General features: G+C 37.7%; 1 protein-coding gene across 4 annotated transcripts in view; it reads right to left on the reverse strand.

Moving 5' to 3' along the window:
• fbxw7 (F-box and WD repeat domain containing 7) overlaps window positions 1–24,395 on the reverse strand; it is a 165,380-nt gene that overhangs the window by 80,765 nt on the left and 60,220 nt on the right. For 2 of the 4 annotated variants that reach the window (XM_008111972.3, XM_062981079.1), the window contains exon 2: window positions 22,701–23,267. In XM_008111972.3, coding sequence (XP_008110179.2) covers window positions 22,701–23,198 — 498 coding nt within the window. In that variant the 5' untranslated portion in view covers window positions 23,199–23,267. Of the gene's footprint in view, window positions 1–11,524; window positions 11,868–13,810; window positions 15,149–22,700; window positions 23,268–24,395 lie in introns of those variants that run through there. The other 2 variants (XM_008111975.3, XM_003221747.4) reach the window with 2 other exon arrangements.

A 24,395-nucleotide genomic window follows, 5' to 3' on the forward strand; every position in this document is an offset into this window, starting at 1 on the left:
CTTGGTGAAGTAAATGGGCTATAGGCACACTCAGCACCAGAACAGAATCTGTGAAAGCAAGATCTGAACTGCAGGGGTGGAACTTGAAACCCCAACTTCTTTGCAGTGGATCTCATCTTGAGCATAAGTTTCAACTGACTGTCTGTGGAGAAGCTAAAAATCCCAACATCTTTGAATGAGAGATCTTCAATAATAAAACAAGCCGGATGAAACAGAGCTGAAGACAACCAGGCATGATGTCTTAGAAAAATGACTTTTCCGGTCTACCAGATCAGGGCTTTTAATTTTTTTTCCCACTCACAATCCCTTCTCACCTGAAAATTATTTCTGCAACCCAGATATATAGGTACATAGAATAGGTATAAAAATAAAATATTTACTGAAAATAAATTAGCGTTTGCTGGCTGATTTTTCTTTTTATCAAGTACAGCTGAATCATTTTCTGCAGAGTCCACTGTAAACACTGTATGTTGCCGCTAACAGATTTCTGTAATGTCTAAAACTGCCACTGGGTGATGTTCAGAAACCTATGCTGCAGCTTATTTTCTCATTCTAACTTAACTTCACATATAAGGATTCCATGACTGCATGTGCTTTTAATGTTAAAATCTGTAATCTATATTTTATACTTCAAGTTATTAAACACTACCATCCAGCACTTTTGCTCTGTATTTTATAGAATCATAGAATCATAGAATAGTAGAGTTGGAAGAGACCTCATGGGCCATCCAGTCCAACCCCCGCTGAGAAGCAGGAAATCACATTCAAAGCACCCCCGACATATGGCCATCTAGCCTCTGCTTAAAAGCCTCCAAAGAAGGAGCCTCCACCACAGCCCGGGGGAGAGAGTTCCACTGTAGAACGGCTCTCACAGTGAGGAAGTTCTTCCTGATGTTCAGGTGGAATCTCCTTTCCTGTAGTTTGAAGCCATTCTTCCGCGTCCAAGTCTGCAGGGCAGCATAGAATCATAGAATCATAGAATAGTAGAGTTGGAAGAGACCTCATGGGCCATCCAGTCCAACCCCCTGCCAAGAAGCAGGAAATCGCATTCAGCAGAAAGCAAGCTTGCTCCCTCCTCCCTATGACTTCCCCTCACGTATTTGTACATGGCTATCATGTCTCCTCTCAGCCTTCTCTTTTGCAGGCTAAACATGCCCAGCTCTTTAAGCCGCTCCTCATAGGGCTTGTTCTCCAGACCCTTAATCGTTTTAGTTGCCCTCCTCTGGACGCTTTCCAGCTTGTCAACATCTCCCTTCAACTGCGGTGCCCAAAATTGGGACACAGTATTCCAGGTGTGGTCTGACCAAGGCAGAATAGAGGGGTAGCATGACTTCCCTGGATCTAGACGCTATACCCCTATTTATGCAGGCCAGAATCCCGTTGGCTTTTTTAGCTGCCGTATCACATTGTTGGCTCATGTTTAACTTGTTGTCCACGAGGACTCCAAGGTCTTTTTCGCACACACTGCTGCCAAGCCAGGTGTCCCGCATTCGGTATCTTTGCATTCCGTTTTTTCTGCATTTGTCACTGTTGAACTTCATTTTGTTAGTTTTGGCCCATCTCTCTAATCTGTCAAGATCGTTTTGAATTCTGCTCCTGTCTTCTGGAGTGTTAGCTATCCCTCCCAGTTTGGTGTTGTCTGCAAACTTGATGATCGTGCCTTCTAACCCTTCGTCTAAATTGTTAATAAAGATGTTGAACAGAACCGGGCCCAGGACGGAGCCCTGCGGCACTCCACTTGTCACTTCTTTCCATGATGAAGACGACGCATTGGTGAGTACCCTTTGGGTTCGTTCGCTTAGCCAATTACAGATACATCTAACCGTCGTTTTGTCTAGCCCACATTTTACTAGTTTGTTTGCCAGAAGGTCGTGGGGGACTTTGTCGAAGGCCTTACTGAAATCCAGGTACGCTACATCCACGGCATTCCCTGTATCTACCCAACTTGTAACTCTATCGAAAAAAGAGATCAGATTAGTCTGGCATGACTTGTTTTTGGTAAATCCGTGTTGACTATTAGCAATGACCGCATTTGTTCCTAAGTGTTCACAGACCACTTCCTTTATTATCTTTTCCAGAATCTTGCCTGGTATCAACGTGAGGCTGACTGGACGGTAATTGTTTGGGTCGTTCTTTTTTCCCTTCTTGAAGATAGGGACAACATTCGCCCTCCTCCAATCTTCTGGGACCTCTCCCGTTCTCCAAGAACTCTCGAAGATAATTGCTAGTGGTTCTGAAATAACTTCCGCTAGTTCCTTCAATACTCTTGGGTGTAGCTGATCTGGCCCTGGGGACTTGAATTCGTTTAGAGCGGCCAGGTGTTCCTGGACAACTTGTCTCCCTATTTGGGGTTGGATTTCCCCAAATCCTTCGTCCATTTCATGTTGCTGAGGTTGAAGATGGCTTTCTTTTTGTGAGAAGACCAAGGCAAAGAAGGCATTAAGCAGTTCTGACTTTTCCCTATCCCCTGTCGCCATCACCCCATCTTCTCCTTGCAGAGGCCCTATCGCCTCCTTGTTCTTCCTTTTTCTACCAACGTAAGCAAAAAAGCCTTTTTTGTTGTTTTTAATGTCCCTGGCAAGCCTGAGCTCATTTTGCGCTTCAGCCTTGCGAACCTTTTCCCTATAGGAGTTGGCTATACGTTTGAATTCTTCTTTGGTGATTTCTCCCCTTTTCCACTCTTTTGAGTTTTAGCCCAGTTAGAAGTTCTTTGGACATCCATTCTGGCTTCTTTGCACTTGTCATATTTTTTTTCTTTGTTGGCACTGTTTGCATTTGCGCCATGAGCATTTCACTTTTAAAAAACTCCCATCCACCCTTAACTCCCTTGTCTTTTAATATTGGCGTCCATGGAATGCCGCTCAGTATTTCCTTCATTTTTTGGAAGTCAGCTCTCTTAAAGTCCAGAATGCGTGTTTGACTTGTCTTAGTTTCAGCCTTCCTTTGTATTGCAAACTGCAGGAGCACATGGTCACTTGCCTCTAAGGATCCGACGACTTCTACTGTATTGAACAGGTCTTCCACATTTGTTAAGATTAGATCAAGAGTTGCTGATCCCCTTGTTGCCTCTTCTACCTTCTGGACCATAAAATTGTCTGCAAGGAAAGTGAGGAATTTGTTGGACTTTGTACTTTTGGCCGAGTTTGTTTTCCAGCAGATATCGGGATAATTGAAATCGCCCGTGACTACTATATCTCTTCTTTGTGCCTGTTTGGTCAGCTGTTGACAGAAGGCTTCATCAAGTCCTTCATCCTGACTCGGAGGTCTGTAGTAGACACCCACGACAAGATCTTTTTGAGTCCCGGTTCCCTTGATTCTTATCCAGATGCTTTCAAGCTGGTTTCCCGGATTACAGTCTTGCATTTCTTCTGCAATGTAACTGTTTTTGACATATAAAGCTACTCTCCCTCCTCTCCCCTTTGTTCTATTTCTGTGAAAGAGGTTATAGCCCTCAATGGCTAAATTCCAGTGATGGAAGTCATCCCACCAGGTTTCTGTGATGCCTATGACATCGTATGTGTGGTGCTGTGCTAAAAGTTGGAGTTCGTCTTGCTTATGATCCAATTTAATTTCTGGCTCAGAAAAAGATGTCATTGCAACTGTGTTCATAGCAAATTTACAGACCTAAACAAATAAAAACCTAGAAGATTCTCACGATTTGGAATAAATCCTTTGCTTCTTTGAAAATGTAATCTGACAGTAATTGGCACAGTTACATATAATGATTAAGAAAAATCACACCAATGATGAAAGTTTTGCAACAAAGTAAACAAGCACATAAAAACTGCCCGAAGTATAAATTTTGACAAATAAAAATTGTATTTAACCACAGAAAGAATTGGCAAATGTTTAATAGGCATACGGGTTAGATTTTCTGAAATTAACAAATATTTTTTCATTACGTGGTTTTTGCTAGCTTTTCAGAAGTAAAGGGGGTAGAATGTAAATATTTGGAATGTTTAAATATTTCCTTACATGTGATGCCTCATGGGCCTTGTAGTCCTGTTCCTAGTACTATCGTGGCAGATGAAGATGAAAACATGGGGTTTTCGCTGGTTCAACAAGAGCCGGAGTCCCTTCACCTGCCGGATGTTGATGTTTGCCCTCAAGAATTCAGTAAAACAGGCCTTGGACAGTACTCCCCTCCATTTCCCAGGAAGGAATCTTACTCTAGAGACAGAGGAGTTAGAGAAGCAAATCGGAGAAGTTTACGGATCGCTGCCAAACAACAGGCTGATTAGGCCTGCTTCCCTTGGGAAATTCTAAGGAGTCATGCATCTGGACAGAGTTGGGTTTCGCTTCTCGTTCTCTAGGGAAAGAGATTGTTGGCGGGAAAACGAGACCCAATATAGGTGTTTGGCGCGGGAGATTCTTTGCGGAGTCAATTGATCAGCTTCAGGAGAGAGATCGTGTGTGGACTTCGTAACCCCAGTTCCTTGCTTCCCGGATCAAGCTTTCAAGCCTTTGCCTTGCCTTGCTGTTTAACCACGGACCCTGCTCCACGCTTCACGTTTTGCCTTGTTTCTAGTCACGGACCTAGCCAAGAACCAAGTTTATTTCCAGCCTTGTTGTCAAGCTTCATTGGACTTCCAAGACTCTGACATTTCCCCACACTATTGCTTGGCAAAAGTGTGTGTTTCGGTCAAGTGGATTAAAACTTTGAACTCTAATATCATTTATTGGACAATACATTTTTGGACTATATTTGACCTCATTTGAAAGGTCTGCTTCTGAACTATATTCTTCACTTGTTTTTATTGCTTTTATATATTTCCTTAATAAAGATATTAGATAGAGACTGGCCTACGTGTACGGTTATTGGTGCCCAGCAGCCAGGGGTCTGACATTACATTTCATTCACACTAAAAATGTACTTACTCATTTGTGATGCATGTTTACAAAATTTGGCTAAATAATTCATCAATATCTTGACACTCAAAATAACACTCATTCCACAAACAGGTCACAAACCACATGAGAGTACTGAAATACTTAAGATACAATTTTGGAGCCTAAAAAACTATCCAAGCAAACAATGAAAGGAGAAAACAAACTGTCACTAGAAAGAGCAAAGTTTTTAAAAAAAATGCAAATTAAACTTTGATAACATTATCATGCATGGCACATTCCAGATGGAGGAGGCCATTTCTCTTCTGACTGAAAGAAACTTTGCCATAAAGCTACACATTTTGGAAATAAGGAGACCTGAAAAATGGCCTGCTGAAATACAATGAGAAAAATTATATGAAGTGCATTTTTGCTCAAGCAAAAAGCCACGACTGCTTGCATTCTTATCACCTGTTGTCATTATCATGAAAGGAAAATGTATGGCAGTGTTATTAATAGAAGTCTGTCTTTGGGGAATGTCTGCCATTTGGTGTTTGCCATTCATTTAAGTAAGATACTTTGCAACTAGTGATCAACATTAAAATAGCAAACTAAAATACAATAATAAGCATAACAACATGATACCTCATGAAAAAGAGAAGAGCCTTTGTAGTTGTAATTTGCAGTTATGATACGTATAAATGTTGTAAATAAATTCAAGTGTAAGTTGACCTCATGTATAAGTCAAGAGCTGGTTTGGGGGCCAGAAAACATGGATGAACCCTGGATAAGAAAAGGGTTAGTCCACTGAGAAGGGAAAGCACAAGCATCAGCTTAGAAGACCCTGGCTGAGACTGACATTTTCTTACTAGACATTTTTAAAAGCCAGAAGCAGTGCATTGGTGGAGTGGGATTGGTGTCTTTTCCCCAGGATAGATTAAGTTTCACCTTTGCCACTCTACTCAAAGAAAGAGATGATTCCTTTTTGATACAATTTAAAGGACAGTACTTAAATTGACGAGCCCCTGATGGCGCAGTGTGTTAAAGTGCTGAGCTGCTGAACTTGCAGACCAAAAGGTTGCAGGTTTGAATCCGAGGAGCGGAGTGAGCACCTGCTGTTAGCTCCAGCTTCTGCCAACCTAGCAGTTCGAAAACATGCAAATGTGAGATCAATAGGTACCGCTCCAGCAGGAAGGTAACGGCACTCCATGCAGCCATGCTACCACATGACCTTAGAGATGTCTACAGCTTAGAAATGGAGATGAGCACCAAACCCCAGTCGGACACGACTGGACTTAACATCAGGAGAAACCTTTACCTTACTTAAATTTTATTACTAGAATTCATATATTTATACACAAGTATGTAGGGTAAGTATTTTTGCCTCCACGGCTTAATCACTTTAAAGATTTTTCTCTGACTGGAGGAGGGCTAAGAGCTGATGGCAGTAACCAAGTTATCTGCTACAGCAAGGGTTCTCAAACTATGCTCTGCTCTTGGCACTATGCTGCTTCTCACCTCCTCCTCATTCTTCCTCCATCTCTTTCTGAGAATAGCAGGGAAATTAAAGTTTGGAGCTGTCAAAACAACTGCAGCAGTAACATCTTCCTGGGACATAGACCCTTTCCCCCCCCCCCCCCCCCCCGGTTCCCTTGCTGGCCAGGCTCTTTTTCTCACCATCCAGATCCTTTCTCGTCCACCTCCCTTGCCACTTGAACTATTTTCCTTGCTGCCCAGACCCTTTTGCTTTCAAAACTCTATTTCCCACCCACTGCTCAGAAGGTGCTTTGATTGTGCGCTTTTACTGCATGACAGAAGGGGGCTGGACTGGAGGGCCTCTGGGGTCTTCCACTGAAATACTAAGTTTATGTTGGTTTAAAATGTTCTTCGTTTAAAATATGGTATTGTCTTTCTTTGCTTATTTTTGCACTACAAATGAGATATGTGTAGTACGCATAGGAATTTATTCATTTTTTTTCAATTAGCTCACACAAATACTTTCCATCCATCTGCACCCTCAATAGATATGTTATGGTTGAGCCTTATGGCTCCGATACTGGGAGACGAGGTCGTAAGACTCCTTGAGAGTCAGACTCTCTTGAGGAGCGCGAAAGTAAACGGCTCCGAGACTTATTTGCAGAACCAACGGACGAAGACTCCTTTGAGGGTTTTACCGAGAGAATGGAGGAAGAGATGGTTAGCTCAGAGGAGGATGACATGGAATGGACTCGTGTGAGGGAGGATTTGGGTGTCACCGGCAATGATAGCATGGGAGGCGACTGGCGGGTTGCAGGATCGGACCCGTGGACGGGCTGGAGGGTTGGAACGGGATCCACAGCTGGGGATGCTGTGGGGCGTAGTCAAAGGTGTTTTAGCTCTGATGAGGATGATGATGATGAGGCACCTGGAATTAGGATAGCAGCTGATAGTGATGAGGAGTTATGAACTGGCATAAAATGGGGTTTAGAATCAATGGCTAATTGCGTTGGGCAAGGTAATCTGGACGAACGCTTGGGCTCTTGTTGGGGAAATTCCTGAAGACGGGTGTGATTCGTTTGCTGAATACGTAAGTTACCAAGGACACTGGGCATAGACGGCGGGAGGAACTGTGTGGGCTTTTGTTGTGCAACCTGTGTTTAATCTTGATAGCTTGGACCTCCGTCGTCTTTTTGACGGATATTAATTGCCTACTCTGGATTGACGCTGGACTGACTGACTGACTTCGACCTCGGACTATCCCTTCTGTGGCTATCGGTGGAACTGGTGAACTAAAGACGTCTGTACCTGGCTTTCGACCTTGGACCGGATTGGGACCCTGCTGACCGCTGCTACCCTGATTGATGTGTTTGGACCCGGAGTTCGCTCGTTGCACGGAGGAGTAACAACTTAGTTACTCAATCGTAGCTTTTGAGTAGCAGAGAGGAATCTGCTCCCAGTTATTTGTGTTTCATTGAATCTTTGTTTATCAACTTTTGTTTGTTTAAAGTGCCAGGCTGAAGTAAGCATTTTTGATTTAACCCGGATTAAACGCCTGTTTAATCCGGTTTATCTTTTGAACCGTTTTTAGTTCCAGCAAAGTCTTTTTGTATCTTTTCACATCAAAGGCAAGTGTTTGCCTAGCCCTTTGTTTCTTACGGGCATTTTTGGTTCTGTAACTTTAATACTGTGTTGAACCTTATTTGGTGGCGTTCTGTCTGTGACAAGATAGCTATCCAACCTTTGTAAAAAATCAACACAATGCGGCCACTGTGTCCAAAAGTTTGTCCATGCCTGATATATATACATTATATATAATATATAATATGTAAACATTTATTGGAGCTCCGCAAGAAACCTTTGCTTCAAAAAGGGCTCCATGACTAAAAAGGTTTGAGAACCCTGTGCTAAAGTAACAAGAAAATAAGGGATTGCTGAATGTCGTATAACAAGTGGGTTGCTTGTTTTTTGGGAACATCGCTGTCCATTTAGTTTATAGGCTAAAATCAAGAGTCCTAATAAAAGGAGAACCACTGAAATAAGGAATTCTTAAGGATGAAGTATAAGGATCTCAGACGAATGGAATTATATATACGTTTTTAAGGTTTTTATAATGTGTTTTAACAATGTTATTAATGGATCTGTTTATATTTTTTTGTTTTTATGATTGCATTATGGGCATTAAATTTTGCCAATTTTTGTAAGCCGCCCTGAGTTCCCTCGAGTGAGAAGGGTGGGGTATAAATGTTATAAATAAAATAAATAAATAAAATAAATTTCTTAGTCACATATTATTTGTTTCCAATTAATTTGAAGTTCATAGGATTTTATGACCCAACAAGTTGAATAGCATCTCCAAATATCAGCAAATATTTCCCTCCACAAGAATAAAACATGTTTTTTTTAAATTTAGTGTTATGATGACAAAAATCATATCTATTCTGAGATTCAAGAAGCCAGACTCTTTCCAAGAATAATGCATTCCATCTCCCTTCTCACATTATTCTCTCTACTCTCATTATGTTGCCGATACATTTATCAGGAGAGCATAATGTACACCTCTGAAAGGACTTCTCAGATTTCAAGGGACTAGCCTGTAACATTTATGGTTTTATTATCAGCAAGACATTACAAAGCCCTCTAGTGAACAGCCTTTGCAATTCTGCAGCTTTAATAAGTTTTAAAGTGATCCAATAGGCACATAAAGCAGAATCCACTGGTGGAAGAGTGAATTGTAGATTCTAGTTCCATCAGAAATTTGGTCCTTCTTGCTGGAAACCCAACGCCTTTACATTCCTGGATTTATTTTTATTTATTTGGGGGGGGGGGGGGGCAAAATGAGAAGCAGTCATTTCTGTGACAACTGCCAGTGAAGCATTGCATTATTATATTTTTAATCCTTATTAAGATTGAATCAATAAACTACTTGGCACAAAAATTGCGTTTTCGCCCCACACTCTTAGTTTTGTATTATTTACCGTTACCTTTTTACAGAAGTGGATAAAGAACTGCAGTCTTAACTCAGAGGAGGAGATTTAAGATGCATTAAATATTAATCACTACTCTCTGTGGATAGCAGAGAGAATTAATCCAAGAGTGTTTTTGTGGCGTATGATATGGTGGGAAAAGTAGTGTGTTTCTACCATTGGGATGGATTAAGCTCCCACTGGCACCTGCCTACAGTAATCCTGAATAAGCACATGCAATCCTTATTATATGCCCACTGCAATGAGTGATTGTTTAGATAGCAAAAAATTAATGTGAAGTTCACCAGTTGTCTCAGAGAAAAGACACTGTTTCTTTCTACACACTGTATCCTGCTCACAAGATTATACGCTATGAAGGAAACACAGCAAACTGTCACTGATTGTAACATTATCAAAGCTGAAAAAGCATACACCTAAGAAAAGCTGTTTCAAAATTGTTTTAATTGTAATGAAATGAGCCTTCCTACATGGATATTTTCTATGCCTAGGAGAATTAATTATTAAAAAACAAAAAATATATTGGTTTTTTTTTTCAAGAATTAACTGTGTAATTTAAAGTTCATATGGAATTTTAAAATTCCACATTTAGGAAGATTTAGATTACTAAAACTACAAAGATTACAACGATTATAATTTGGTAAAACAACTATTTACACGTTTCTTCATACATACCTCGTAACCTGGATTTTATTTAGTATTTTTAAGCTGAACTTATTTTGATACATTATTATTTTTGGTACAAATCCATAATTTTATTGTAAGAAAACTAGCCCTGAAACTCCACCTTATGCCTTTATCAAAGTAATAAAAAATTACAGATGACTAACTGTTGTGTTCTGTGACCATTTATAGTAATGTGCTCAACAGAAGCTGAATATAACTAGGGTTGGAGACACAGAACTGTCAGATCTCATAACTAAAATATTTTTATTCACAAGGATTAATCCACATGTTTGTTTCCTACTTTATAATTGTGTTCAAACAAGGAGAAAGGTATTTTCAATCACACTGAAATTATTAGAAGTTTTAAATACTAATTTCAAAAACTTCAACATGCTTCTAAGCTGTTTAGTAGGTGATCTTTCTTTAAGAAATGCATATATTCAATTAAAAAAAATGAACCTGAAATCTTCAAGAGAGCTTAATGGACTTCATTATCCATTTTGATCTTAAAGAAAACCATAGCACACAGATATGAAATACACAAGTGGCTGAAGTGAATCTAACCTCATGGAAATGGAGATGTCATTTGAGGTTCATCATGGCATAAAATACATACAAAGCAAGTCATTCAACATGTTTAGATAATTTCATCATCCAAGCTACCTATAAACAATTGTCTTCTCTTGATAATGACTCAGGAAACTGATAGATTATGATTACGTTTCACTAGAAAGGGGGGAAATATAAATAAAATCATGTTTCAAGAAGGCTCTTACCATCAAAAATCCATTTACTATTTAATATTTAATAGATGTGGGCAAAACGTCAGGAGAGAATACTTCTGGAACATGGCCACACAGCCCGAAAGACATACAACAACCCTGTGATCCCGGCCATGAAAGCCTTCGACAACATATTTAATATTTTTAAAAAATTGATATCATTAAGGAATATTAGATTCTAGTAACACTATATCAACGTTGTTAACCTATGTAGATTTACTTAGAAAAAAAACCTACTGATTAGAACATATTGCTCAGTTGTTAAGCTCTATGGTTGGGACTAACCCTAAACCTGAAAAATTGATTAAGACAGATATAAAAGGAGGAAAGTGAAGGGAGGAATGTCAACAGATCTACACTAATTTTTGTAAAATCACAAAAATATTTAAATGAGTGATTAAATGAGCCCAAGTCTACTGATGGAGGGGTCTTTTAATGTAATCAGGGTAAATCTAGTTTTCTTCTAAGCATTTCTGTAACATTTAGGCAACTCAAAAATTAAATAATTGTATTATCTGAGAAACATATTCTCATGTGTTCCTCAATAGATGTAGATGTCTGATTGACCAACAAAAGTAAGTATATCATAGTATTCAACATTATGACTATATGCACATATACATGGGATTTACTACTACAAAATATGTCAGCACCATAACAGAATTAATTATTTCTGGACCAAAACTACCATGATTAAGACAAAGTACTTAAAGTCACAATACACAAGTGCACATTCATGAGTCTTCACACACATGGAAATCCACAAAAAACCCCAGAAGAAACACTTACCCGTCTGCGACAGAAAGGAAGGCCTTGGGCAATGATGCTAATACTGAATATCTTCATCACAGTTTGGTGAGACAGAGGCTCTTTTGTACTTGGAAGATCAACAGGAACCAAGCCATGATTTACAGACACTTTCCCTGGTTTTGACATTGTAGTGTTCTCTCAGTCCAAAATTATTGACAACAAAAGAACATTACTTAAAAAAAACACCCTTAAAATGAAATTGGTATTGTATGTAACTGAGCGTTTTAAAATAGAGACTCAACTTTCCTCGGCCTGCTTCGTCTTTGTCTCAGACTTCTCAATCTCTCCTACCAAGCGTCTTGACCTGTCTGCTGCTAAGTGAAGTGCAAGCTATCCTAGCATAGACCGGAATTATAAATGACTATGCCGACAGACTGTCCCTGCCAATCAAACAGTTATTGGCCCACCCATATAGTATCACTAACACATACACTGTTGAAGTAAGTCATATTTTTTTAAAAAAAATTGCTACTACTAAAATAGTTTTAAAATCAAAGTCAAGGATTTTTGAATGGGAGAGATCTTTAACATCTTCAGTGATATTAATCTGAAATATATTAACAAGCTTTTGATAATGTAAGCTATGCAGAAATGATCTCTTTTAATATTTTAATTAATGAGGTGATATGATATGATATGTGACATGACATATAGCCATATTCATGTTCAACAGGTCAAAACAACATTGGACCATTGTTTGCTTACAGAATATTAACGGAGTTAGCCATCTGGATTAATGAAGATGAAAATCTCCTAAAGTCAGGATAGATTCAAACTTTGCATGACTGACATATCAGACACATTAAGACACATCAATTTCCAAGGGTCTGCTGAAATTGTGGCTAAATTTGGATCTAATTCTTAAAGTTACTATTTAATTCTTAGAGAATTCACAGCTAGACTTATTCCCACAGAAATCTAAAATAGATTATCCCCTTCACCCACCCCTTGACTGTAGACATAACTATATTTTTATTTGCAAAACACTGTTAAAATTATATTCAATCTACTGTAACATTAGCTCTGCTTCACAAAATCACAATCACTTTCATTCTAGCAAGATCAAACTAAACATGAAATATATGATCTGACTAGTAAGAATGAATGAAAAGATAGGGGGCACATTTTATAGATAACACCAATGGGCAAAACACTTTAACTGAGTTTCCCAGACAGATCTAAACTTTGTTCATGTTCTGTGCCTTCACAAAGCTTTCTTGACAAGACTGGTTCAAAGAGAGGTTGCCCTTTGCCTTCCTCTAAACCAGTGGTTCTCAACCTGTGGGTCCACAGATGTTTTGGCCTTCAACTTCCTAACAGCTGGTAAACTGGCTGAGATTTCTGGGAGTTGTAGGCCAAAACCCCTAGGGATCCACAGGTTGAGGACCACTGCTCTAAACTCAAGAGAATGCAATTTGCCCAATGTCACCCTACTGGGTTTCTAAAATCAAGCGGCGATTTGAACCTTGGGCTCCCGAACCAACATTCAAACTACAAAAATACACCGGGCACTATACCTATTCTTTAAAAAAAACCCCACATAAATACAATCCTCAATTCACAGCCTAGTCGTGGTCCATATTAACACCAATTAATCTGGGAGGACAAGGAACCATACATACACATATTTGGTCCAAATTTATTGTAGCAAAAGAAAGGTTTTGAAAGAAAGAAAACATTCTGAAAAATATTATGAGACTGATCCCAAACCACATCCAAATTTGTCCACATACTATCCTTTGATCTGTAACACCTGAAAACTTAATTGTGATAGGATATTGCAAGATTCTGTAACAACTGTTTCATTTTAGCATTTAGAATATATATAGCTATTCTACTTTAAAACAAACTTTGACTTATCTCTATTGCTTCTTTTAAAAAAAACCTGTTTGATCTATCATCACTTCTCAAAGGGTTAACACATTTTCAGGGCCAGTCATAAAAATGCATACATACAAATACAAACACAGGAATTGCAAGTATGAAGATATGCAGTCTGCAGAATCCACACAGCTTGACACAGGCTGACATAGCTAACAATTGGAATGGCTAGCCATTAAGCAATTTCAGACATATCAGTTCATACTGCTTTGATTATAACTACCCTAAACTAAATAAGAGGTTGTAGCATGGTCATTTGTCAAGTTAAGCTTTCATCCAGACGATTCCAAGAATTCACTTTAGATTTATTATAAGGATTTTGACTGTCCCAAGTTATTATTTTATTTTAGTTTTAAATTTTAATTTATCAGTTAAAGCAGACATATGATGGAAAACACATTTATTTATTTATTTATTTACATCACTTTTACCCTGCCTTTCTCTCCGAGGAGACTCAAAGCGGCTTACAGTAAATGGCAAAAATTCAATGCCTAAAAACAATGTAAAAACAACAATTCATATAAAACAATCTACAAAACAACCGTTCATATAAAACAGATACCATTACAAAATAAAATCACATTATATAAAATTTTATAACATCAATCTTATGTTTGTTAATGGAGGTTTGAAGATGTAATGTAGATCAACAGATACTATATCCAGAGGTTTATAAAACACACATAAAACAATTCATTGTTGTGAAAGAAAATGGTTCCCTCTATATACACAATTTCTAGTTCCAAAACGTCAAGCATGGACAAACCACTGTATTTGGATACAGCAATGACATAGGCAACATGCATGTGCCTGCCAATACTTGTGGACAAAATAACTCTACTTAGTATGTTTTCAGTGCTCTTAATTGATTTTATTGTTTAAAGTTAACACCGCACAAATTGATTTTACTTAAACACTGTCCCCGAGATGGCAATATAGGAAGACATATAATGTTTAAATAAAAAAATGAAAAGTAAAGACATTCTGTCATACAACTGGAAAATAAGCCATGCACTTCTGCACACAGAGAACCAATACTTATATATTCACGAAATGCACTAGCCAGATACATTACAAACTTAAGACCTCCCATTCCTTCTCTGTACGTAAGTATGGTTGCATACATATATACAGCTAAATTACGGTTCATTATTCCTACCTGCTTTTAAAATTCACATTTCAGGAACATTTGTCTACACTCCTATATCAAATATTTCATAAAGTATTTCAGATATGCAACACAGACTCAGCCGCATCATGCTATATACTTCAAACATTTGAAAAATGCCAGGCCAATCCTTATCAGCTATAACATGCTTTATCTGATGATTAAGTTTAAGTCTTCGTTTGTGTCAGAGTAATAGAAGCTATTAAAAGAACTATTACAGTTGCTCTTAAAGAATGTGGCTACTGATTGCTCTTTTTACAGGTATTTGATTTACAAGATATATCACAAGAAAGCAAAGCAAACTTTCTTATAAATGTCCATACGGAAAGAAAAATTATATAAATAATGGTATCCATTGCTTCACAAGCATTATCTCCTTTTTCAGCTATCATTTTGTTGACAGCTAAGCTTCAAAAACTGTGGCTTTCCCCATAAATCTGTGGTTCAGCTGCAACATGAGCCCAAGTCCAACTCCAATCTTCTTTCCATTAAGCTTGAAGTATTTCACATTAAGGTGTCATGTTAAAAAGCTTTATGCACCTCTGAGAAGTTACCTATGTGAACAAACAATTTCAAACACCAGCACAAAATTATTTAAATGGCAGTGGAAAAATTGATAGACACAGGACTCAATATATAATTGAACAAAGAGCGTGTGTGACCTACTAAAATAATTTAATTCCTTTTGTAAAAAACTGTATGTTTTGTGGCCATGGGTTTGCCTTTGTAACTGTTTTTGTAACTTTCTATTTATACATATATATCAAAGAATTTCAGCTGTGCCATGAACAATGACATCATATAATTTTAAAGTTCATTCATTTCATAGCAAACTCTTTTAATGCATCTTAAGCATACATACAAGTTAGAAACTGCCTATAAAATACACATAACCTAACAAATGGAAAATGAACCAAATGCTGCATGGCATTCACACGATAGCAGCAATCAAAGCTGCATAATCCTATTCAGCTGGCATACTGAAAAGGAGTGTAGGGTTATTAATAAAGCTGGAGATATGTGAAGTAAAGAATGTTTGAGGTTCAAAAAAGGAAAGAAGGTGGTGGTGGTGGTGGTGTGGGGGGGGGGGGGGAGTAGTCTGAGACGGATTGAAATTCCAGTTTTGTCTTGTCTGTTTTTCCTGTGCATGGGTGGTCTAAATAGGCCTAAAATAGAGCTTTGCACAAATGAAATTAATCATAAATCTACCAAGATTTAATAATTCATGCCAGCCTTGCTTCAGACATCCAGCAAATGCTATCACTAGTTTAAACAGTCTGTGGGTGATCCACAAGATGACTCACTGGTTTTGTAGTAATTTTAGTAGCAATAATTATTTAACTGACATTACATTCATAATGTTTCTGTGATTCACTAAGTAATGCCTACCAGTTTAGAAATAAATGCTTCATATTGAGTATCAGATTAGGTGTTCACAGGATCAGTGAAAAATATAGACACAGGTGATTGTAAAGCTGTTCCTGTTCAGTCCTCAATTCTCTCTATGGTGAGGAACATTAGGCATTACTTCCTCAATCAAAAGTACACCTTCCTTCTCCATGAATCCTGGATAATATCCCAAAATACCTGGAAGGAGGGAGATGAATTGCATTCACTATAATAAGCACATCCCTCCACATTCCCAGTGACACATGAAAAGCCTCACCATGCTTTAGGACAGACCTCCACAACCTGTGGCCTTCCTTTTTCTTTTCTTTCTTTTTTCTTTTCTTTTCTTTTTTTTTTTTGGGGGGGGGGGGGGACTTCAGCTCCCAGAATTTCTGACCACTGAACAAGCTTGGCAGGCTTTCTGGGAGTTGGAGGTGCAAAACCCTGGAGGGTCACATGTTGTGCTGTACCGCTTTAGGATCTCTTTGCCTTCACTGTTAGGTATGAAAAGGAAAAAATACTAGGAAAACAAGAAAGAATGAAGATGAACAATAGAATGAAAGCAGACAGCAAAGAGATAGGGTTATCCCCAGCAATCCCTAAATACTTGTTTTCTATAAAATAGTGGTGTTGGAGAGCATTCTGAGGCACTTTGGGATAGAAATGACCACTAGGAGATTCTCATACACCCCACCATTAGAAAACTAGCATCTGTAGTACCTTCCCCTCTGGAAGTCTGTTTCTTCTGATAAATATGCAATGATTTGGTAGCAGTTGTAGAATCATAGAATCATAGAATAGTAGAGTTGGAAGAGACCTCATGGGCCATCCAGTCCAACCCCCTGCCAAGAAGCAGGAAATCACATTCATAGCACCCCCGACAGATGGCCATCCAGCCTCTGTTTAAAAGCCTCCAAAGAAGGAGCCTCCACCACAGTCCGGGGGAGAGAGTTCCACTGCCGAACAGCCCTCACTGTGAGGAAGTTCTTCCTAATGTTCAGGTGGAATCTCCTTGCATGAGATACTGTAATCCAGTTCTCCTCAATGAATCAACCAGATTACAGTAGCTGCTTCTCACAGGCTTCACAATCCATCAGCTGGAACAAGAAGGGATCCCTGGTAGAGCTGGATGCAGCCATGATGGAAGGGATGTATTAAAATTGTTAAGCATCTAGGTTCCCTGCTCTACCTCGGCATTTCTTCTGCTGTTATCCACTTTTTTCACAGCTCTTCAATAGATCCCTTTGGGTAAAGATTATTTTCATTCAGAATCTCTTTTTTATTATTTTTATTCAAAATCACCTGCCACAACTTTTGTTTGTATCTTAGGTCCCACTCGCTGCTCTATTAAGGATTTGGGCTGCAACATATAAACATCCCCCACTATCCCCAAAAAGGACATTTATATATGTACAGTTATTCATTAAACATCTACAATTATGTTAAGGACATAAATATCATAGAACTGTTATTTGGAATAGACCCAAAGGGAAAAAAATCACCAATACCTGGTATCTGAAAATTATTCATTAAAATTATACCAAGTGCCAAGTATTAATTTTGTTAACAAGAAGCTGGACATCTGTGGCATTTATCAGTGAGCATTGAGAATGGGGCCTAAGAAACATTGGGTGCCAAGCCAAAAACCACAGATGCATTACCTTTGGCAGGCAGGTGTGCTAGTACATGGCACATTTGCATAATGATGGGGATTAATAGAGAAATCCATTCTTAGTAGAAATATCAACATTTCTCAGTGTACATTTTACTGAGTTTCTCTGAAGCCCCTCTGAATTTTCTTTCCACTCTTGCTTCATATTCAGTTGTAATATTTGTGTGTATACAACATTAACACATTTTCCCTATTTTGTTCAGGCAATTTATGCAACTTTTCCTAATGCCTAAAAATTATTTCTGCATATTTTTCCATTAAGTACTAATTTCAATGTGTGAATCAAGTGTCAATTTTAAAAATTGTCAGAAAGTGACCAAGATACTACAGCAGCATAATCCTTGTTCAAGCTTCCCCAGAAGCACTCAATTGTTCTGAAAGCACATATACAACCATCTTCATACACAGCTTAAGCAAACAATCAGAATAAACTATTACACAAAATCAGTATTAACAAGAGATGCAGACATGCCTTTTTATCATCTTTCATATTACCAATATGTCAATTTGTACAGACCAGCATACCATAATCATTTTTTTAAAAGCACAGGTTCCTTCCTACAATTCTTATGCAATGTAATGCAAACATATTTCTGCTACCTGAGTCACAAGTTGATGACTCTTGTCTCCTGGATAGTTTCTGGCAAAGAATTGTACAACTACTTCCATTCAAAAGGTGAAAGGAACCAATGAAAAATGCGGTCTTGGAGCTTTCCATGTAGCAGTTCACTAACAACAACAACAACAACAACAACAACAACAACACTTTATTTATACCCCGCTCCATCTCCCGAAGGACTTAAGGCGGTTTACACTGGGACAAGCCCAAAACAGTATTACATCTATACAAACAGTAACACAATAAAATCACAATATAAAAACACAGCTTACAAAAATTAAATCAACTTAAAACATAGACAGTAACCCCAATCCATGGTCAAGCACCATAGGCCATTTTAAGGGGAATGGAAATCTGAAAATACATATTCTTTGATGACTAGGGATGGGAACGACTAAAGGTAATAAAGTGCATGGAATAGCCAAGGCCTAGGTAAAGCACATGGACAATCAATTATCAGTTATGAGAAGGCACCTGTGAACATCCAAATTTTCAGATTCTTCCGGAAGGAATCCAGGGTGGGAGCTAATGTAATCTGCTTTGGGAGGGAGTTCCAGAGCCTGGGGGCCACCATCAAGAAGGCCCTCTCTCGTCCCCACCAACCACGTTTGAGACGGATGTGGGATAGAGAGGAAGGCCTCCCCAGCAGATCTTAGAGCCCGTGGGAGTTCACGAAGATAGGCAGATAGACAATGTAAATAGCAAAACAATTCATTCAAAATCTCATTAGGCTTCTTCCTTAGAATATTTATCTTCAAATGCACTCAGCAGTTGAGCCAAACTGTTCCTACACTCAATTGGTATCCACAAATATGAGCTTACAGACCTGTCACATATTCATCAACAGGAACATGGAAGTCACTGCATGCTGTTCAAGGTACTGAAAAAGAGCACCCTTGACTGCAATAATAATTTCCCCACCCAGTAATTCAAAACACCAGAAGCGGTGCCACGTTAGAAAAAAAAATAGAGGTGGTTAGTACTGCTTTTTTGAAGTTGTCCTTCCTTTTTGCCACTTTACTGAGAGATGGTTCTGTTTGGATAAGACTTAATGTACAGCAGTCACATTGACCTAGTTTTGTTTAGTTTATTTTTTAAACTAGAATGTCTAGACTTACACATGAGGATATAGAGGAACAGTATATAAAATAAAGCATAATTATGTGGTCTGAGAGTTCTTAAGCTTTCTGGAAATATGAAAGGCAGAAAATATTCAAAGTACTCTATTTTTATGATTTATATTTCGGTCTTTATTTTAGTTGCACTTTTCAATTAAATACTGTAGAGCAGGTCTGCACAACCTGTGGTCCACCAAGTGTTTAGCTCCCAGAATTCCTGATAATTGGACAAGGTGGCTAGGTCTTCTGAGAGGACCTGGAGGACCACAGGTTGTGTAGGTCTGTAGAGTTTAAGATTTTTTTCTAAGAGGAGGGACAACACACAAAATACTGATTAAATAATGCATAGATAACAACTACAAGAAATTAAACAACCTGTATAATACTACTAGAGTGTTCCCTCACTACTTCGGGGGTCACTTTTCGCAGATTCGCTGTTTTTCAATAAACTCTAAAAGACTATTATAAATCATAAAAATTACAATTTACAGCCTAAGGAAGGGAGGAAGGAGAAGCCGAAGGGAGAGAAAAAGAGCCCAAGCAGCAACAGGAGGAGAAGGAGGTGATTTATCAACACATGATTGGTTGATAAAGACTTAAAATAGTGTCTAACTACTAAAATAATGTATAAATACTAAAAACAATATAGCGTCCCTACTTCGTGAATTTTCACTTATTGCAGGTGGTCCTGGAACCTAACCCCAGCAACAAGTGAGGGAACACTGTACTTGTATTTTGTATTTATGCTAAATAGCAGATCATTATCCCAAGAGCCTTATCATAAATAGCACGTATCTGTTTTATTTTAATTAACACTTTAAGTACTCGTTTAATTTCAAGGAAATCCCTTGAGATGTAAAACTAAAACTCATTCCCTAGAATTGAGCCATAGCAGTTAGAATGGTGTCAAATGGCATTACTTCTACAGTGTAGCTCAGGCATGAGCTGTTAGGAATTGTGGGAGTCGAAGTCCAAAACACTTGGAGGGTTGAAGTTTTCTCATGCCTGGTTTAGAGACTGATTTAGAAAATTTCAAATCTGTACTTTTTATTAACATAATTCTATCATTATTGCCAATAAGAGATAAAAAAGATCTCATCTTTTTTATTGATAAACGTCACTTATGTATAAGAACCACCGATGAAGCTTAAAAGTCTTTTCCCAAAAAAATAATAAAAAAATAGGAAAACAGTATTTAAGCATCTAATGGCACCATCTAGTGCCCATACGTTTAAAAGCCAACTTTACTAAAACATTTAAAATATCTGTGGCTATCCTAATGCACAAGCCCAAATCTTATTTATAATCCCAACCATAGTTGACCTAATTATTAAATATTGTCAACATTTGTGAAAATACCCTTGATTCAAAATATCTACTCCAGTTGGGAAAACTATCACATTCATGCCATAGTCCTGGTATAAGTCTATCCTGATAAACAACAATAATTTAGATATAGTGTATTCCTTAGCAAATAGAATATAACCTCGAGATAGATGCAATTGTTTAATGTTTTATGTCTTATGTCAATGTCTATAATTGATGTTTTATAGTTTTAAAGGTTTTAAATTACAATTATATGCTATTTAGTTATGTGATGTATTTTTATATTGTGAGGCACTGAATTTGCCACTCACTATGTCCCTCCAGGGGTGAGAAAAGCGGTATAGAAATGCAATAAATAAATAAATAAATAAATAAATAAATCCCATTATGTCTGCAAAACGATGAGCTGCAAGGCATCTTTCAGTTCAAAGAAAACCTGCATATGGAATGCAGTCAATGATATAAACAAAATTTTCCAGCAATGCTCCTGAGTACAGGGAGGGGAATGTCTCCAAGCTCTCAGGTGACACTTCTGGTTCTACATCATAACAACAGTTAAAAAAATCAAACCAAGACTATATGATAGAAGCAGTGTAATAAAAAACACTATCCCGTTTTCAAATACTCAAGGAAAGGAGGGGGGGATATGCCTCAAGACTTTGATCCCTTCTACACTGCCATACAAAATCCAGATTATCTGCTTTGAACTGACTGGGTTATATGGCAGTGTAGACTCATATAATCCAGTTCAAAGCAGATAATCTGCATTTTATATGTACATGTGAAAGAGGTCTAAAAGAGCCTAGTGATACAGACAGTCCCCAAGTTACAAATATCCTGCTTACAGACTACTCATAGTTAAAGGGGGAGGGGGAGGGTGAGACAACAGGATGTGAAAGAAATCTATCCCTAGGGAGGAAAATTCACTCCTGGAAGAGTTATCATGGAGAAAAGGTGTCTTTTATCACCAAAACATTCCTTATGCTATCCAAAGTTAAAAGATACATTATTGATACATTATTTTTAGCTGGAGTTACATTTTAAAAAGGCACCTGTTCTGACTTACATACAAATTTAACTTAAGAACAACCCTACAGAACCTATCATAACTTGGGGACTGCCTGTACTTGAAAACTGAATAAAATTCAGAAAAAATATGATGAAGCAAGTGAATGGTGTTCACTTCCCTGAAAATATCATCCCCCCACAATGAATCATTGAGATGACACCTTCATGTTGAAGGGATGGTTTTATTTTTGAAGGTATTTGGTCAGGATTGTGGCCATGCACAAAGTGACACTGGTATTGTTTAAAATCAAGAATATCTCAGAATGACCTACTAAAAGCTAGATCTCCAAAATGACTGAAAATCTGTAGAAAGATTTGAAAGCTGTTGTTCATCAGTGGCCACCATATTACCCAGCAGACCAACAAATGGCAATTTGTTTTTGTCTTCCACAATGAAGTATTTTGAAGTCAAAAGAGGTATTTTACAAGTAAGACAAAAAATATCAGAACATGTAAGAACCAAAACTTTTCTCATCCTGGAAAGTAACAGGCACTTATGTCAAAAAGTATTAAAAATAAGATGTCTTGATAACATATTCATTATGAATCCATCCAGGTTCAGATATTACAACAAAGAGCTTAAAATATTCTCCAATAAAATCATCCATGTTGTTTTAGCTAATCTTTCTTTCACAAAATTGTAGCCAAAATATAGATTCTATTTCACTTGCTATCAAATATTTTTAAATGGCATATTTCTTATAACACTAAAGATATGAATATAGAAAATATAGTGCAACTGTTGTGTGCATTAGGTATTTCTTTTCATAATAAAGGAGATTTTTTACTATTGATATACAATGCATCATAGTAAAATAGCCACATAAGAACATCAATACATAGGAAATCTGCATTCACTTTCATTAAGAATTTATTCCTTTATTTTTGTCTTTTTTAAAAGAATAGTTACTCACCTTTGATTTTATGTAGAATGGAGATGACTGCTGATGTATTGCTAAGTCCAATATGCTATTTGAATTTGTGACACTATTACTATTTGTGTGTTCATCATCTCTGCTACTTTCATCAGACTGATCAAAATCATCACTGTCCTGGTCCATTTCTTCCTCTTCCTCCATCTCTTCCTCCTCTTGTTCACCAGCATGTTCATCATCTTCCTCCTCTTCTGGGTTACCAGAATATTCTTCATCCACTGCAATAAACCTGTTGTTGTTTTCCTCCAATCGTTCTTGCTGGGACTCACTTCTTTGACAATGTCTAGGATCCCCTTCACCTATTTCCCCATTCCTTGCAACATGAACTTCCTCTTGTTGTCTCAATTGCTGCTGTTGCTCCTCCTCTACAACTCGATTCATCTGCTCTTCATCCACCTGGCTTGAGGAACCATTACCTCGAAAAGACCCACCAGTTCGCCGTCTCTTACTGCCAACAGACAGCAGTTCCTGATTCATTTCCAAAAGCCAGCTTGCTACTTCTTGGACCTTTGCTAGACTATCTGAAGAGGCAAAAGTTTTCACATTCTAGAAAAGAGAGAAAAGCAGAAAACGGTTACAAGGATCATATGCTTCCTCAACATATAAACCTAGACCTCAAGTTTCATCCCAACCCAAAACAGTAGCTACACTTCAAATCAGGAGATGTAATATGGACACTGCAGTATCAAATTAAGTACTCTTTCATGCCATTTAACAAGTAATTACATTAATAAGTTTAGATTAATTCTGGAGTGCCAAGATAAAAAAATAGGAACATTGAACATGAAACAATATCTTCTATTAATGTAAAGACTTTGTGGTCTACAATTTTTAGATCGAGCATTCTGGACAGTCTCAATTAAAATGACAGTTATGTAGCTATCAAAATTATTTGTATACCTCTTTCTAACAATATTTTTCTTCATAATTGGCTATAAATAATGTGTTTTAATAATTTTATTCGCAGTCCAACTTAGGCAGCACACACCAAAGTCTGGTTGATGACTGCATAAAACAATGAGAAAGATTTTCAACATTAAGCAACCATGTAGGAGGATTCTTCTGAAGGACAAGACGATGCCATCACCAAATCCAGAAAAGCCAGTATGTTCTCACTGTAACTTGCTAAAATAAAGGATTATACTATGAGTGAAGGAGCTCATGGGAGCAGTTCCACTCTTCTAAATACACGCCTGTTTAAAATTTAATCAGCAGTGGCAGCTCCAAAAAGCAAAGTCATGTTAAGGATATAAAAAAGTTACACAGATGTTACCATATTAAATTAAGATACACATCCTTTTGATTTCCTGCCTCGCTGATAGATTATCTCCTTTACTTTCATAGTAGTGATTTGAAGTCAACAGGTGCGTGTGTGTTTGTGTGTATGTATGCGAAAGCTGAGGGAGGGCACATGAGGAAGAGAAAGAAATGCAATGCTGATGAATTCTTATGCTTATAATTCTCCAAATAAGAGGCAAGGCTCATAGAACAAGACTATGTTACGTCTTATACTTTGTTACGTCTTTAATTTTACAAGTGAAACTCTAGGCTAAACAAAAACATAAATTTCTTCCCAAATATCTACTGAAATAATGGAATGATTACAGTTCTGTTTATATGTAATTTAAAACTACTTAAAGAGTTTCAAAAGAAAAAAAGGGAACTATGCATATC

Source organism: Anolis carolinensis, chromosome 5 (assembly GCF_035594765.1).
Source record: "Anolis carolinensis isolate JA03-04 chromosome 5, rAnoCar3.1.pri, whole genome shotgun sequence".
NCBI classification, from domain to species: Eukaryota; Metazoa; Chordata; class Lepidosauria; order Squamata; family Dactyloidae; genus Anolis; species Anolis carolinensis.